Source organism: Notolepis coatsorum (genome assembly GCF_963971535.1).
Source record: "Notolepis coatsorum genome assembly, chromosome: 1".
Classification (NCBI taxonomy): domain Eukaryota; kingdom Metazoa; phylum Chordata; class Actinopteri; order Aulopiformes; family Paralepididae; genus Notolepis; species Notolepis coatsorum.
In genome coordinates this window covers 237,471,299-237,486,050 of record NC_140165.1, presented here as the reverse complement: position 1 = coordinate 237,486,050, position 14,752 = coordinate 237,471,299, and the positions used below count along the sequence as shown (strand labels likewise).

The window sequence follows — 14,752 nt, the reverse complement described above, 5'->3', positions numbered from 1 at the left end:
TTGATCGTGTATTACTCGAAAAGGGGAAAAAAACGTTACAAAAAAGAAAAAAAAAAATAGATTTTTATATATATATATATCTTTTTACTTATTTTTGTTCATTCACGTATATATGTTTAAGGAAACCAACAAACAGTTATAATCTTACACATACATGTGAAAAGATATGTAAAAAAAAAAAAAATGAAATGCATAACAACTCATAATTTCGATAATTTTTTTCCGATTTTTCTCATAGCTACGAGTAATCAATTACTCACGCCCATCCCTAGTATCTATTGCTATGTCCGCCCATCACAATCACGCAAACTGTCTAATGCCTGCCCCGTCTGCGTGAATATTAAAGGCAACCAACTTGTGTTCAGCTTTTCGTTCAGCGTTTCTCTGATTGGCCACACGGCCACGTGACCGCCCTAGCACACGCCCTTTTCCGCTGAGAGACGCGGCAGAAGCGCTGGTCGAACCAACGCGCTGCTCGAACCAGTTCAGACAGAGGTGTTTATTTATATTAATAAACATATCTACTAGAAACACTGGTGTTCTGTTGTGTGACTGTACTAAACTCTTCCACCACATGACCGACATTTGACATACAGTACACCTCCTATCTATGTTGGGATTATGTTTGGTCATGACAAAACAATAAAAATCGCTACTGTTAGTAATGCTGCCACCACCCACTTCAATGACAGAGCTCTCATATTTGCAAATGCATAAACTATATCTTAAATTATGGCGATGTGTCTAATATGGCTGTCGCAAAGTCATTGATAAGCGACAGCCATAATTAGACACATAGCCATAATTTAAGATATAGTTTATGCATTCGCAAAATATGAGAGCGCTGTCAGCGAAGGGCTTCCTACAACAGAGCACCGCCGCTGCTGCTGCTGAAGCTGGATCAAGCCGCGGGCGGCGCACGGAAGCCGGGGAAAAACCACCGCGTCGCCCCGCTGGCGCTTCACGGCTTCAGCAGCCTCCACGGGCGAAATAACATATAGCGTTACAGCGTACAGTTCCACACTGATGTACAGTGAGTGTTTAATATGGCTGTGGCGAAGTCATTGATAAGCGACAGCCATATTAGACACATAGCCATAATTTAAGATATAGTTTATGCATTCGCAAAATATGAGAGCGCTGTCAGCGAAGGGCTTCCTACAACAGAGCACCGCCGCTGCTGCTGCTGAAGCTGGATCAAGCCGCGGGCGGCGCACGGAAGCCGGGGAAAAACCACTGCGTCGCCCCGCTGGCGCTTCACGGCTTCAGCAGCCTCCACGGGCGAAATAACATATAACGTTACAGCGTACAGTTCCACACTGATGTACAGTGAGTGTTTAATATGGCTGTCGCGAAGTCATTGATAAGCGACAGCCATATTAGACACATAGCCATAATTTAAGATATAGTTTATGCATTCGCAAAATATGAGAGCTCTGTCATTGAAGGGCTTCAACGGAGCGCGGCCGCTGCTGCTGCTGGAGCTGAAGTGATGTACAGTGACGAGTGAATCTGGTAGTTGGTTGTTAAAAACGCGAAACATAATAACGTTACGCTTTCTAGTTCAGCGCATTTCATAACTGTATGGGCTTTGTTTATACTTCAGAGGTGATGTACAGTGACGAGTGAATCTGGTAGTTGGTTGTTAAAAACGCGAAACATAATAATCAGTCAGCAGCGCTCCACTGCTACCGCAGCTGAACACAAGTTGGTTGGTACAGCAGCTTAAGTTGGTTGGTAGTGGTACACAAGTTGGTTGCCCACGCTGCCGCTAGCTCCTTGGGTTTCATTTGGGACGTGGGAGGGGCTGCCGATTGCTTGCGCGTGGGGGCGGGGGGTCGCGGCCAATCAGAGAAAAGCCGAACACAAGTTGGTTGCCTTTAATATTCACGCGCCCCGTCTCCCTGTCTCCCTGTGAGTGGCTGTCTCGTGGTGATGACCGGAGTGGTGGACGTCTCGTGATGATGGCTGGCAGGATGCAATCCTCTCTACGCCACCCCCATGCCTCAAATAGATCCGCCATCAGCTCTATTTTTCAATCTTTTAAAATGTTCAGTTTCTATTGCATGCACTTATCTGTGTTTCATTACACATATGTGTGCATGCTTACCAACTGTCTCGCCTGTTTTATTGCAACACTAATATCACCGACATCTAAGAAGGGAGATCCCCCCTTGAACGGCCCTTCTAAGGTTTCTCTCCTCCACATTGCCTGTGGTGCATTTTTTCCTATTGCACGTTTTTAGTGAGTTTTTCCTTACCTTCGCGTGTTGCATTCATTTATTTTACATTTTCTGGACTTCATGGTGTTTTTGTTTTGTTCTTGATTTATTGTGATGTTTCTTCTTGACTTGTTTAAATAAGACGTGTCCGGCCCATGGGGACATTAACGTGTGTTGTCGGGCCTTACAAATACATTTGATTTGATTTGATTTCAAACTCACTATTAAACATTAAAGGTGCTGTAAGGAGTATTTTATGTTAAAATAAGTGGCTCTACATTCTGAGAGCCATCACTGATGTAAATTGCCTGGTCAGTAACATGGGTCTCCCAGTCCCTCTACTCTGCAGTAAACACAAAATACATGTTCTTGTATCCCTTCCCACTTTATCCAAGCAGGAGAGAGCCCTATATATTTTTACTTATTTCAATAAATCTTGATCTAAATTTGTTTACTGTACTGGCAGATTATTTTACTTGTTTTAAGCACATATTAATGGCCCACATGTGGGTCCTCTTGAGGACGATTTGACCACCGCCACTCTGGCGACCTCTAGCGGCGTGGGTGTGCATATTTTTTAATACACAATACAAGCCAAAACAAGAAGAGAATTCGTTGTCGAATGCATTGAAGTCTATGAGAAAATCGTTTTCTGAGCTCTCTCACCTTTTACCAAAACCGCTTCTAATCACTCATTTCTGAACAGATTTTTATGAAATTTGGACATGTACTACACAAGACTTCAGGCTATGGTGTCTTTTCAGCCATAACTTTTTTTGGAAATACTACTTCTTGACTACTAACTACTACAGAAAAACGTGAGTTTTTCTACAACTCAAGTTCAGACCTATGTTACTCTATTTCATTAGCACTAAAAGTGAATCTTCCTTATTGTGTCAGAAACTCCAGAATGTCATCTTCCAAAAGAGACCATGCTCATGCATGTGCTATAACTATAAAGTATAGTAACTAGGTTTTATTTCTTATTTTGTCAGACCATTTTTGCAGTACAGAGTTCTGTTTCGTTAAGGCTTCGCTCAGCACCAGTTGCACTGTACTTCACTTTGTGTACATACACTGAATAAAAAAATTCCATCATGTACCTTTACATCCCCATATTCGTCTGACCACACCCCCTTCTGCTTACCTTCATAAGCAGGTGTGTGGTCACCTACTCGCCTCCTTCTTCACTTTCACCACAAGGAAGTGCCTCGGTAGATCCCCACTTGACAAGGTTGTTAGCTGAAGAAAGTTGAGACGTGTTTACATTGTGCTTATTTTTTTCTTCTCTCATATATTAGAAAAACCTAAGTCATAATGTCTACTCCGGAGGGTCGTGTTCGCAGCGCCACTCTCCACCAGCGATTCTCCATTTCCGCCTCCGTCGTACGTCCTGGAGCGGGGCTGTTGCCTCTCTCGTGGTTGACAGCCACGCCCGGTAGGCGTCCGATGGGTAGTTCGCCTCTCCAAGGAGCTGGTGCACCGGTGCCGTCGCCTATGCGATGGCCTGGTTCTGGCTCTGGTTCCTCTGTTTCCGAGGAATCGTCCGCTGTTGGGCGGCCGGTTCCTTTGGTTCCAGGGGATTTGAGACGCAAACTTTTTGCGTCGGCTCGCTCCCGTCGCAAGATGGTGGCTTGCAGACGCGAACGGCCAGGGTTTGGTGAGTTGCTGGAGCCCAGTGAGGATGCGTCGGTCTCTACATGCCCGATGGAAACAGAGGATTACATGGTAGAGGCGGACGGGTTCTTATTTGAAGGCCCGGTGGAGACAGGTATCCCGCCCATCCAGGTAACACTGGAGGGGGGTGAGATGTCTCCTTGGGGCGCCTCGTTTGAAGACGTTGGAGAAGAACCTCTGACTCGTCGGCGGGATGCCCTGCTATTAGCCACATCGGAGTGTGGCTCCTTGACCAGTAGCAGCCTGCTGTATGTGAGGGATGCAGGCTCGGTGGAGGAAAGTCTGCAGGGGGAACTGCAGGCTTTGTTTCCCGAGCTCATGGCGGTGGCGGCAGTCGCAAACGGCGTGTAGTGTAGTGGTTAACACTGTCGCCTCACAGCAAGAAGGTCCAGGGTTCGAATCCCGCTTGGGGACCAGGTTTCCATGATGCCAGTTACCCAGGTGGGGTATCTCCCAGGCCTTTCTGTGTGGAGTTTGCATGTTCTCCCCGTGCTCGCAAGGGTTTCCCCCCCCGATAAGATAAACCCAATGGAAAAACATGCACAACAACAAGATCGCTAACGCTGTGGCGTCCTTGACGAAGACGGACAGGAGCACTTGGTTGGTCCCCTGGCGCGGCTCACGTGGCGCCTGTCTGCTCCCGGCTGCCCTTGGGGGGGAAGGACGACGGGATGGGTTAATCGCAGATACGCATTGTATGCATGGTTCGCATGTGTGCCAAATGGTGACCTCGGAGCAGGTCCTAAATTATTATTATTATTATTATTCCTGTCCCTGATGATCTCATAGGTCATTTATGGCATCGTCGCCCGGTGAGAGGGGTGGACGTTGTCTACCCATTTTTCCCCTCAATGGGGGCCTATGTTCGTCAGGGCCAGGTGGTGTCCCACATCATAGGCCTCACCCCCGCCTACGTACAAGTTACGTGGGTGGCGGGTTTGGTCGACGGTATGAGGGAGGGCGTGCCACGGCTTGATAGGCCGATGGCCGCGCTCCTCTGTCCGGAGGTGGTGTGGGAGCCATTACGGAAGCCGGTTCCTCAAGGGAAATCGGCTAGGCGGTTGGCATACTGGAGCGATAAAATTGTCATTTATCGCCGGAACACAATCTCTAGCTGCCGCGTCTAACATCGCGCAGCTGGCAAGATTCATGTCCGGGATATTGACGGGCGGCATGGAGCAGAGTGATGTACAACATGACCAGCTCTCCCAGGCGGCAGGAGCTGTCCTGCATCTGACTCAGCTGCAGGCCATAGCCGCTGGGAAAGTGCGCGCCCTGGCAACTCTGAACCAGCGCCACCTTTGGCTGGAGCAGGCGCGTGTGCCGGAGAAGAAGAGGCTTCCACTTCTGACGGCACCCCTCTCCGATGCTGGACTGTTCGGGAAGGCCCTACAGTTGATGACCTCAACCTGTAGAGAGATGCAGGAGGAACGCTCCGTGCTTCAACCTCATTTTCCCCCTCCCGATGTCGCCGTTGGGGTCAGACGGCTGCCACGTCGTCGAGCGTCTTCCGCCGTGGCTGCTGCTGCCACCACCGCCACTGCTGGTCCTTCGAGGAAGAAGGCCAGGAGGAGAGAGAGCACCGCCGCTACAGCCGACCCATCTACGCCCGGAGGTGACGGTAGGGACCGTCGAGACCAGCCGCCGATTGCTTACCGTCCCTCCGGGGCTCCCCGGGGTGGCAAATCCCGAGCGGCTCGAGGCGGCAGGCGCCGCTAGACCCAGTGACTTTTTCCCCCTGTGGTCCCCTCTGTTTTTCCCTTCCCGGCCTTGCCATATGATTTGTTTGAAAATAAAAAGTTCCCTCTAAAGGTGGGACTGTATTTTTTGTTAAAAAACTGTGTGTTTCTTCACCAAACATATGATGGGGTTGCAAAGTGTGAATCTTCACTAGTATGGGTTGATAGGAGGGTTACGTTCATGTTAAGAGCTTTAAGCAAGGTCTGCAGCCTACACTCGGTTGAAAAAGGGTTTTTTCTACCTCGGCCTGAGTCTCCACATAAGGTAGAGGTTACATGTATGTTCTGTTGCTTGCACGAGTAATGTTGAGCTACAACACTGTTGTGTTGGTTGCAGTAATGCTCGTATGAACACGTACCACGGGTCAGCCGTTCTCGCTCTCTCTATTAGTGTTTTTCTATGTTCAACATGGATGCGGGTGTAGGATTCACACACACGCGACTTGGTTTTGTTGTAAACCCTGTTCACAGTTGTCTGTGGTTAGCATCCATTGTATTAGCTTGCACTATTCATTAGCATTGCTATTAAAGGTATTGTGTGCTAAAGTTGTTGCTGTGTGCAAGGAAAGGGCTTGTGAGGGGGTACCGGATAAACCCCTCCCTCCCTCTTCTGATTGGTCAGGGGGTTTTATTCATCTCTTGTCAGTCCAGTCAGGGCCAAGCCGTTAGGCGACTTGGCAGGGAGGGGGGGGGGGGGGGGGGAAGGGTTCCCTAACTCTGCTCCTATTACACAGGCGTTGAGTATTGGGTTTCCCCCCGTCATAGCACACGTCACTACGCACGTTGCTATTGACGATGGCTTCCGTGAGTTAGACCCGTGTGTACGGTCTGTTGTTGTCAAAGTGTCGGGATAAAGCGTGGGTTCCACTACGCTCGATATATGTGTAACTTGAGTCGGTTGGTCACATGACTCAAGATTGCCATGGCTTTTTCACTCTATGACTCACGTGGGAAGTCTCTCTGGGGAGCTCCGTCTAATCCTCTGTGGTGGGGGTGACTGGATATAAAAATGTAAACAGTTTTTATCCTCAGCTGTGTCAAATGGGATTCATACAGTCGGTGCTTCTTTTCTTTTTTAATAAAAGAGTGTGGAGTATAGGAAGCACCACACCCTTCTTGTCGTTCTCCCAGGCGCCTTGAGGATTCAATGAAGGGTCTAAATTAGCCTGTTCATTGATGTGGTTGTGTCCCGACGCATGCATGGTGCTAGCTCGGGGTGTTTCTGATGGGAATCATGCGGGTAGCTAGTACGCCTTGGTTGCTTGTGGTTAAAACAGCGTTTTTATAAAGCAACTGGGATGGAGGGTTTGTCCTCTTCCAAGAACCTGTTACTGGTTCTCGACGGGTTCTCGTTCATGTCTGGGGGATGTTAACGGAATAAGATCAGAACATAGGTAGAGGGGTCTCACGCCCTTGGGGTGGGCCACCGAGCACGGTTCACACCGGCCCGTCTGGGTGGCGCCCTCTTTTCATGTTTTTTGATCGACACGCATATCTGCCCCTTCTCACGGAGTAGGCATGTCGGCGTGGTTAGGGCACGGGACTGGTTCTGGTCATGCTGGTCCAGGTCAGTTAACCCGTTGTCTGCCGGGGATGCAGATCTGCTGTTCTGGTACCCTGAGGGACTTGGGCTTTTTTCGGGGGGAAAATGCCGGGTCGGCCCGGGGTGTCACAAGGTTAGGCGTTATGGAGACCCTTGTTGGGTACTCTTTTGTACCTGGCACTATCATAAGGGGCTGGTTCTCTTTTTCTTCGCTCCTCTCTCACGCATGGCGGAGAGAGGGCTGTTGGGGTGGTCTTCTGGACCTCCTCTGGTAACCCTGTGTGCTTCCCGAGCCGCCGGGCCCGGTCCGAAGTAAAGTTTAGTTGATACCGTAGACCTGGGATAACCCTTTTTCTTGAGGGGTTATAGGAACAACCACTGCATATGGTACCAAGGGGGTGGTTGATTCCCTGGTGTGTTGGAGCAGAGTCAACTCCCGGGTTACCCGGTTGAGTGTGCCCCTGCACGTTCATGACGTCTGCCAATCATGTCAGCCTTCTCTGCCTCAACCCCTCTGGGTGGGTTTTTTTTTAATGGAGGCTTTGTCATGGTGATCAACAACGCCAGCATACGCCCCTTCCGCCGGGAGGGCTGTTTTCAGCTGACTCCTTTGGCGCCTGTCTCGTCCGCAGTGCTCCAGGCTCAGGTTACAGCCTGCTGCCTGGTTTCCCCGGTGCGCTGCCTGCTTCCGTTGGTTAACCTTTTGAGTGCTTACGGCCATGCTGACTGCCTGTGTTTCAGAGTCAGTGTGCCAGGCGGTGTGCTATTGGGCGGAAAGGGCCCGCTCTTGGAGGGGCCCTATCCGAATACGCTGGCGATGTGGGGGGCGGTGTCACAAAGTGACCACCTGGTGGGGTCTTGATGCCTGGCGTCATTGACCTCTCCAGGCCCCCTTTTTCCAGGGGATCCAGTCCCTTCAGTGGGACTGGGTCTTCCTTCGCGCTCCGCTGCTACGGCCTTGCCACGGGGTTAGGGTTGCTCTTGACCCCATGATTTTTGGGGGCAGTAACGAGGTTGTTCCTTCCGTTCGTTCCCTGGTGGCATGCGGGTTGTGCGTGTGTGTAGTCGTGGGGTCAAGCCACGGTCTGCTCACCCTGTGCGTTGAGTTGCTTGAGTTCCTCTTCGCCTGGTCGGATCCGTCTCCCTCCCGTAAGCCTCCAATAGGGGGGGTATCCTCCATTAGGGAGGGTCGGGGGGGCTCGGTCCTCCCCGGTCTGATGGTTGTGGGGGGCCTCAGCGAGGTGTATTTGTCGGGCTAAGGCTCCCGCTCAGCCCCTGTTGTGCAACTGGTGCTGAGCGAAGCCTTAACGAAACAGAACGTAAGGTTATGTATATAACCAAGTTCTGTGAGTTATGGTGCGCTCAGCACCAGGACGCCGCTGCTGCCCTTGATCTCGCCTTGTGGTGAAAGTTTGGGAAGGAGGCGAGTAGGTGACCACACACCTGCTTATGAAGGTAAGCGGAAGGGGGTGTGGTCAGACGAATATGGGGATGTAAAGGTACATGGTGGAATTTTTTTATTCAGTGTATGTACACGAAGTGAAGTACAGTGCAACTGGTGCTGAGCGCACCATAACTCACAGAACTTGGTTATATACATAACCTTAAGTTCTTTTTCCTGATTGGATAAAGTGGGAAGGGATACCAGAAAATATTTTCTGTTTACTGCAGAACGGAGGGAGGGACTGGGATTGTAGAGCTATTATTTTGTTATTATGTACCACGTATTCTAACAATAAAATACCACTTACAGCACCGTTTCAAACCATAGAGTAGCAATATTTTACAGGATGCAATCATCTCTACTTTTGAACAATGAACATTAATAATTTGATCCAAAATGGATGTACGTGTATACCATAATGAAACCCTCCAAATAGGCTACATTCACACTGCAAGCAAAAGTGGCCCAAATCAGATTTCATTTGCCCATATGTGACTCGGATCAGATTTTTCCACAACAGTGTGAACAGCACACATCACACGGAATCTGATTTTTTTTATTCTGATTTGGGCCACTTTCATAATATGTGTTCCTAAATCAGATACAGGTCTGATTCAAGATTCAAGATTCAAGATTCAAGAGTTTTAATTGTCACGGCATACAGGTATACAATGAAATGCGGCTGGTCTTGCCCGCGACGATGTGCAATACAGTGGTACAACATATAATAGAATCCAATAAAATACAGTGGTACAACATATTAATAGAATCCAATAAACAGTGCAATAAACAGGTACATGGTGTGCCATCTCGGTATCTGTACATTAGTATTTACAGAGCATATAGGACATGCTAGTTAGCTTTAGTAGTGCAATACACTGTTCCTGATGTTATACTACTTTAAGTGGCCTTTCCTCTGGCCATAAGTGTGCGTGTGTGCGGCATGAGTGTTAAAGTGGCTGCTAGTGTGTGAGCGTGCTCAGCGTGCGTGATTCTTTGCAATGCAACCTCAGTCTGAACAGTCATGCAACATTCATGCTACTTTTACATCACTCTAGAGATTAACATTTGTCACAATTCTTTACGTCCATCTTCTTTATTGTTCATTTGCGCATGCGGGTCAGGTCAGGAGCGTGACCGGTTCACACTTGAATCTGATATTGGCCACATTTAAAAAATGATGTGAACAGCCAAACAAAAAAAGATTAGCAATGAATCATAATTGAGCACTAACTAAGGCTTGCAGTGTGAACGTAGCCATATTTATGCTGTTGCATTTCAGTCGTTTGTGTTACGTGGCTACATGAGTAGAGCTCCTGACTCGTCATCGGAAGATCACCGGTTTGAGCTCCGGTCAAGGCTGCCATCGGAAAGTGGTGTTGTCGTCCAGCAGTGGGCACTCTGTCCTCTGGAATTGTCAGTAACAATGCCCCTGTTACAGTGATAGGGGCACCGTGCCGTCCTTCAGATGACACGCTAAACTGAGGTCCTGAGTGAATCTCGTCGTTAAAGAACCCAGGACGCCTATCACAATGAGGAGGGGGTTCACCGACGTTCCTGGCCAAATTCCTAATCAGGTCTCTGACATCAAGGCCACCTAATCATCCCTTCCCCTTAATTGGCTGATATCAATCCCTGTCTCCTGAGCCGTTCAGCCATTGTGTAGTGTGATGTGTGCCTGGTGCCAGTGTATGGCAGCCATTGAGCCTGCATAGCCAAAGGTTGGGTGCTACACAGTGGTGGTGAAGGAGGCAATTTCCCTAACCCTATGACTATGTTGTAAAGCACTTTGAGTCTGAGAAAAGCGCTATATAAATGTAATGAATTATTATTATTATTATTGTGTTGCTCACTGCACTCTAGCTTTGCACGCAGAAAGTCAAACCAAGCATTTCTTTGTGGATAGCTTGAAATGTATGTTATTATTTTGTTTACATGTCCTCCAGAACAATTAGCTGGCACCTGTAAAATAATGTGACTGAATGGGGTTATCCTGAATGTGCACCAGCTATGCTGGCCGTAGGCCATTCATGACTCATATGCTTTTTGTTGTTGTTGTTGTTGTTGTTGTTGTTGTTGTTGTTGTTGTTGTTGTTGTTGTTGTTGTTGTTGTTGTTGTTGTTGTTGTTTTGTTGGACTTCATATTCAATCTAGCTTCACTCTGACCCTGTCAGATTACTCACTTTATTTCCTGCCACAAAATAATCTCGACTTGTTGTGTTTTCGGAGGAAGTTGCTTTATGAATAATTCACCTCACATAACATTGTATTGCATGCCTCTCAGCCCGGTTATCCACACAGCAAAAAGCTTCTCTTTGTCTGCCACCAAGATTAACAGAGGAGGCCAGACAAGGTTAAACCAGAATTCAACACCATACACAGTATTTCAAAGATTACTGGTGACCTTTAGATGCAAATCCCTCATGACATCATTTTAAACATGCCAATTCTGTGTGTGTGTGTGTGTGTGTGTGTGTGTGTGTGTGCGTGCGTGCGTGCATGCGTGTGTGCCTTCATGCTTGTGTTCTTCATCAAATAATCAGAAAACAGACTTTCAGGAAATCACTTATCTGCCATAAGTCGGCATGTAACTGCACCTTCACTTCACATTGCCACGAGTCCATTAATTTCCCCCATATAGACATGTTTCTTGTTTACAAACATACATGACAATCAGCAATACCAACTGAGTCACGTGACTAAGTTGCCCCCTACCTGCACGAGCTGCTGCGCTAAAAAAGTATGACGGGGTCTATGGAGAAACCATGACTAAAAGTTGTTTCAAACTAAAACAGCTGGATGTCATTTAGCCAAATCAACAAAGTCTTTCAACTTTTACATACAGTATGTAGCTTTGGCATGGATTGATTGTTTAGATCGCTAGCATGGCTAACAAATGCAAATATATTAGTAGTCTGCCCCGTTGTACTGACCAGCTTTTTGCTCGCTTGATGTGCGTGCACACTGAGTCTGACGTGGACGAGAAACAGATGTGTCAGATGTGTTAGCACATCAAGTATTATGACGTAGCTTAAAAACACTGAAATCGCTAAATGCGTTTCAACTATGACTTCATCGAGAAGTTGAAACCCAGGATTTTTCGTCTTTCTAAGGAGTTTCCTTGTTGTCTGTTTGTTCGTACCTATGCGCTTTGATGTCTCAAGCATAGGCGGCGGGTATATAAGGCTAGGCGAGGCTATGCCTTACCCAAATCGTTATGCTGGGAATCTTGAGGTGTCAACGACGAAGGTGTCAATCGGTGGCAGCGTTTAACATTCCAGGTACAGGCAGTAACCAATCACACATAGGCTCAGGTTAAATAATGTAGCCAATCACATCATTCACATGATCATCCTGATCCCGCAGGCCGAGTAAAGCAAACATCTGCGTTCCGAATTTCAGCCCGCCGATCGCTTTGTAGCGAACACCAGCGCACTATTTTGAGTAAAATTTCAAAAAGCAAAATGGATATACGGTATTTTTCCAAGGCATAAACAAAGTAATTTAGAAGCTCCACCGGGCTGGCCCTGGGCATAACTACCGGACACCTGAGGCTGTATGTTGTTTTATCTTGGCAAACAAGGGCTTGCTCTAAGAGGACATGATGAGAGTCCGAGTTCATCAAATCGTGGAAACTTTTTAGAGCTACTGTATGTACATTGTTTTCAAAGCATGATGAGATCTAAATTACGAAAAACTTTCCCTTCATTGCAACTTGTGATTCAAGTTGTGAACGGTCTTTCTCACCAAGACGAAACGTCGCATTTATCTGCATTAAGGTAAGACAATGGTTAATATATTATTGGATGCCTTCATTTGAACACTTAATTTGCACTATATGAAATGAGTGGGGCTCGCTGTAGTAGCCTAGTAGTGTGTGTGTGTATATGAAATCAGAACCTGGACAGCATCATTTGCGTGCAACCAAAAAAAAAAGCTCAGTGCAGGTCCATTCTAATAATAGCCTTCCCTAATGTGAAGCTCACCCGCCGCCTATGGTCTCAAGCAAGGTCTTATCCTCGTCTCCAAAGAGCATCCTTTTGATACCGACTGTCTACTAAAGGAAGAGCCAGTGCTCTGGTTGCTGCTCTTGTGTTTATTCAGACTTTAATTGACTTGCTGTTTTCCACAACACATCACACGGCTGTCATATGAATCTCAAAGCTGATTCTTTGTTCACTGATCTCTAAATTAGACCTGGCACCCTCAAGTCCATCTTCGTTATTGTCATTTGCACATGCGGCTCAGTCAGGAGAGTGAACCAGTTCACACTGGAATCTGCTGTTTGAACGCAGCCTAAGAAGCTTCATGTAATCTGCCTTCTTGACAGAAAGTACTCATTTGGCGATGCGGCGCTCGCGTGTTTATTTTAATTCCTCTCTGATTTCTCAATTCTGTTCTCTCTGTACTTAGAATGTGAAGGATTGCTCGTTCTTTACACGCAATCACATTGCAACAACGTCTAATGTGCATCTAAGAGAAAAGGTGAATCAATAGGCTGGAAATCATAGGCTTCAGAGGAAACAGACTGTGCTGTCATCCTCCTTCACTGCAGGCTGCCCTGCTCTCTTTTTCTCTCTTTACGCGGGTCGGTTCTCTCTCTAGTTCTGCATGGATTGGTGGAGGTAAAAGTGGGGATAGCCTCACACATCCGAGTCGGGCAGACCCAGACTGTACCTAGCCCCAGCAGTGGCTTTGGTGATAGTGTTTGGATATTTGGGGGGGGGCGAGTCGGGCGAAGTGTCGAAGTGTCCTTGAGCGAGACACTTAACCCCTAACTGCTCCCGGTGAGCAGGTCGGCACCTTGCATGGTTGCCTCGAAGTCAGTGTGTGAATGTGTGAGTGAACGGGTAGAATGTGAGGAACAGTAAAGCGCTTTGGATAAAAGTGCTATATAAATTCTGCCATTTACCATTTATATTTGGACCGACGCTATTCCAAAGCCACAGTCGATTTGGGTCACCTATGGAGGTCATTCGTTATACTGGGTCCGTACCAGGGTTTGCTCCGCGATCGCTCTAACTTGCTGTAAAAGGCACCACTACTTTTTTCCACAACATGAATATTTTGTGATGATCCAAGTTTCCCCTGATGACCTTGCTCCCTAGGTACAGTACAGGCACGCATGGAAGCGCCACATAGGTTCATATTGTGGAAAAACTAGACAGCAAGTTAGAACAATCACGGAGCAAATCCGTATGGACGCCGCGACGGACGACCCTTAGAGCACCGTGGTCGAGCCAAATCGAAGGCCGTGGCTTTGTGGAACAGTGGCTCGACCGCACCGCACGCAGAGGGCTTCTTACCTCAAAGTCAGGAAGCAGGTCGTCCTCGTCGTCCAGACTGTAGGCCACGCTGTTGAAGTCCTGCGTCTCGGCCAGCAGCTTGCGCTCCAGCGTGGACCCGGGGTGGATGTCCACGAAGGTGGTCTCCAGGTACTCCTTGCTGAGCAGGGAGTCCGCGTGGCCCCAGAGGTGGGGGTTGGGGGGGTAGAAGGACTCCAGCGTGCGCGGTAAGGCGCACGGGTCCAGCAGCTGCTGCGGCTGTGGCTTGGGCTCGGCGGGCAGGCCGCAGTAGCCCCGCCACGTCAGCGGAGGGTAGGCCATGTCCTCCTCGCACCTCACCAGGATGCCCTTGAACAGTCCTCCAGGGGCGCAGGGGCCAGGTCCCAGCCCCCCCGGGCCCCCGCCGTTTTTGGGGCTCTCTCCGAGGAGAGGGTGATGCAGCTCGTCCAGACTCTCCATCCCTCTCTCTCAGTGCCGGCCACTAGAGGAGGGCCAAGCACATCCACGTCCGACGGCGACCTACAAATCAATCTCCTGCGCCTCTCCCTACCGAGTCCCTAGGATTTATGCGAAAGCGTCTGTGTCGCTGGCTTTAGTAGCACAGTGATCCATCTTTAATCCAATTCTTTAATTTCTCTCTTATTACAGGCCTCAAGCCCAAGGACACATGCCAGGATCATGACGGAGTGAAACGTCCTTGCTCTGCCAATAGCTGCCCTCTCCTTTGTGCTGTTGTGCTGAGGTTGTGTTGCGGGGATTTAAGCTCCAGAGGCTCTGGTGATTCTCCTCTCCTCACATGTCATGAGCTATTTGTTCCAGGGCTTGATAGCTTGATAGTTGGG

The 14,752-nt window shown here is 48.3% G+C and overlaps 1 protein-coding gene across 1 annotated transcript in view; it reads right to left on the bottom strand.

The window, feature by feature from the left end:
• The window catches only part of tmem91 (transmembrane protein 91), a gene marked incomplete at both ends in the record, with an annotated part of 35,471 nt that extends 21,102 nt beyond the window's left edge, over window positions 1–14,369 (bottom strand). Inside the window, one exon of the mRNA XM_084327993.1 lies at window positions 13,932–14,369. Within this exon, the coding sequence (XP_084184119.1) occupies window positions 13,932–14,369 (438 nt within the window). The remainder of the gene's footprint in view (window positions 1–13,931) is intronic.
• Window positions 14,370–14,752: the final 383 nt, after the last annotated feature.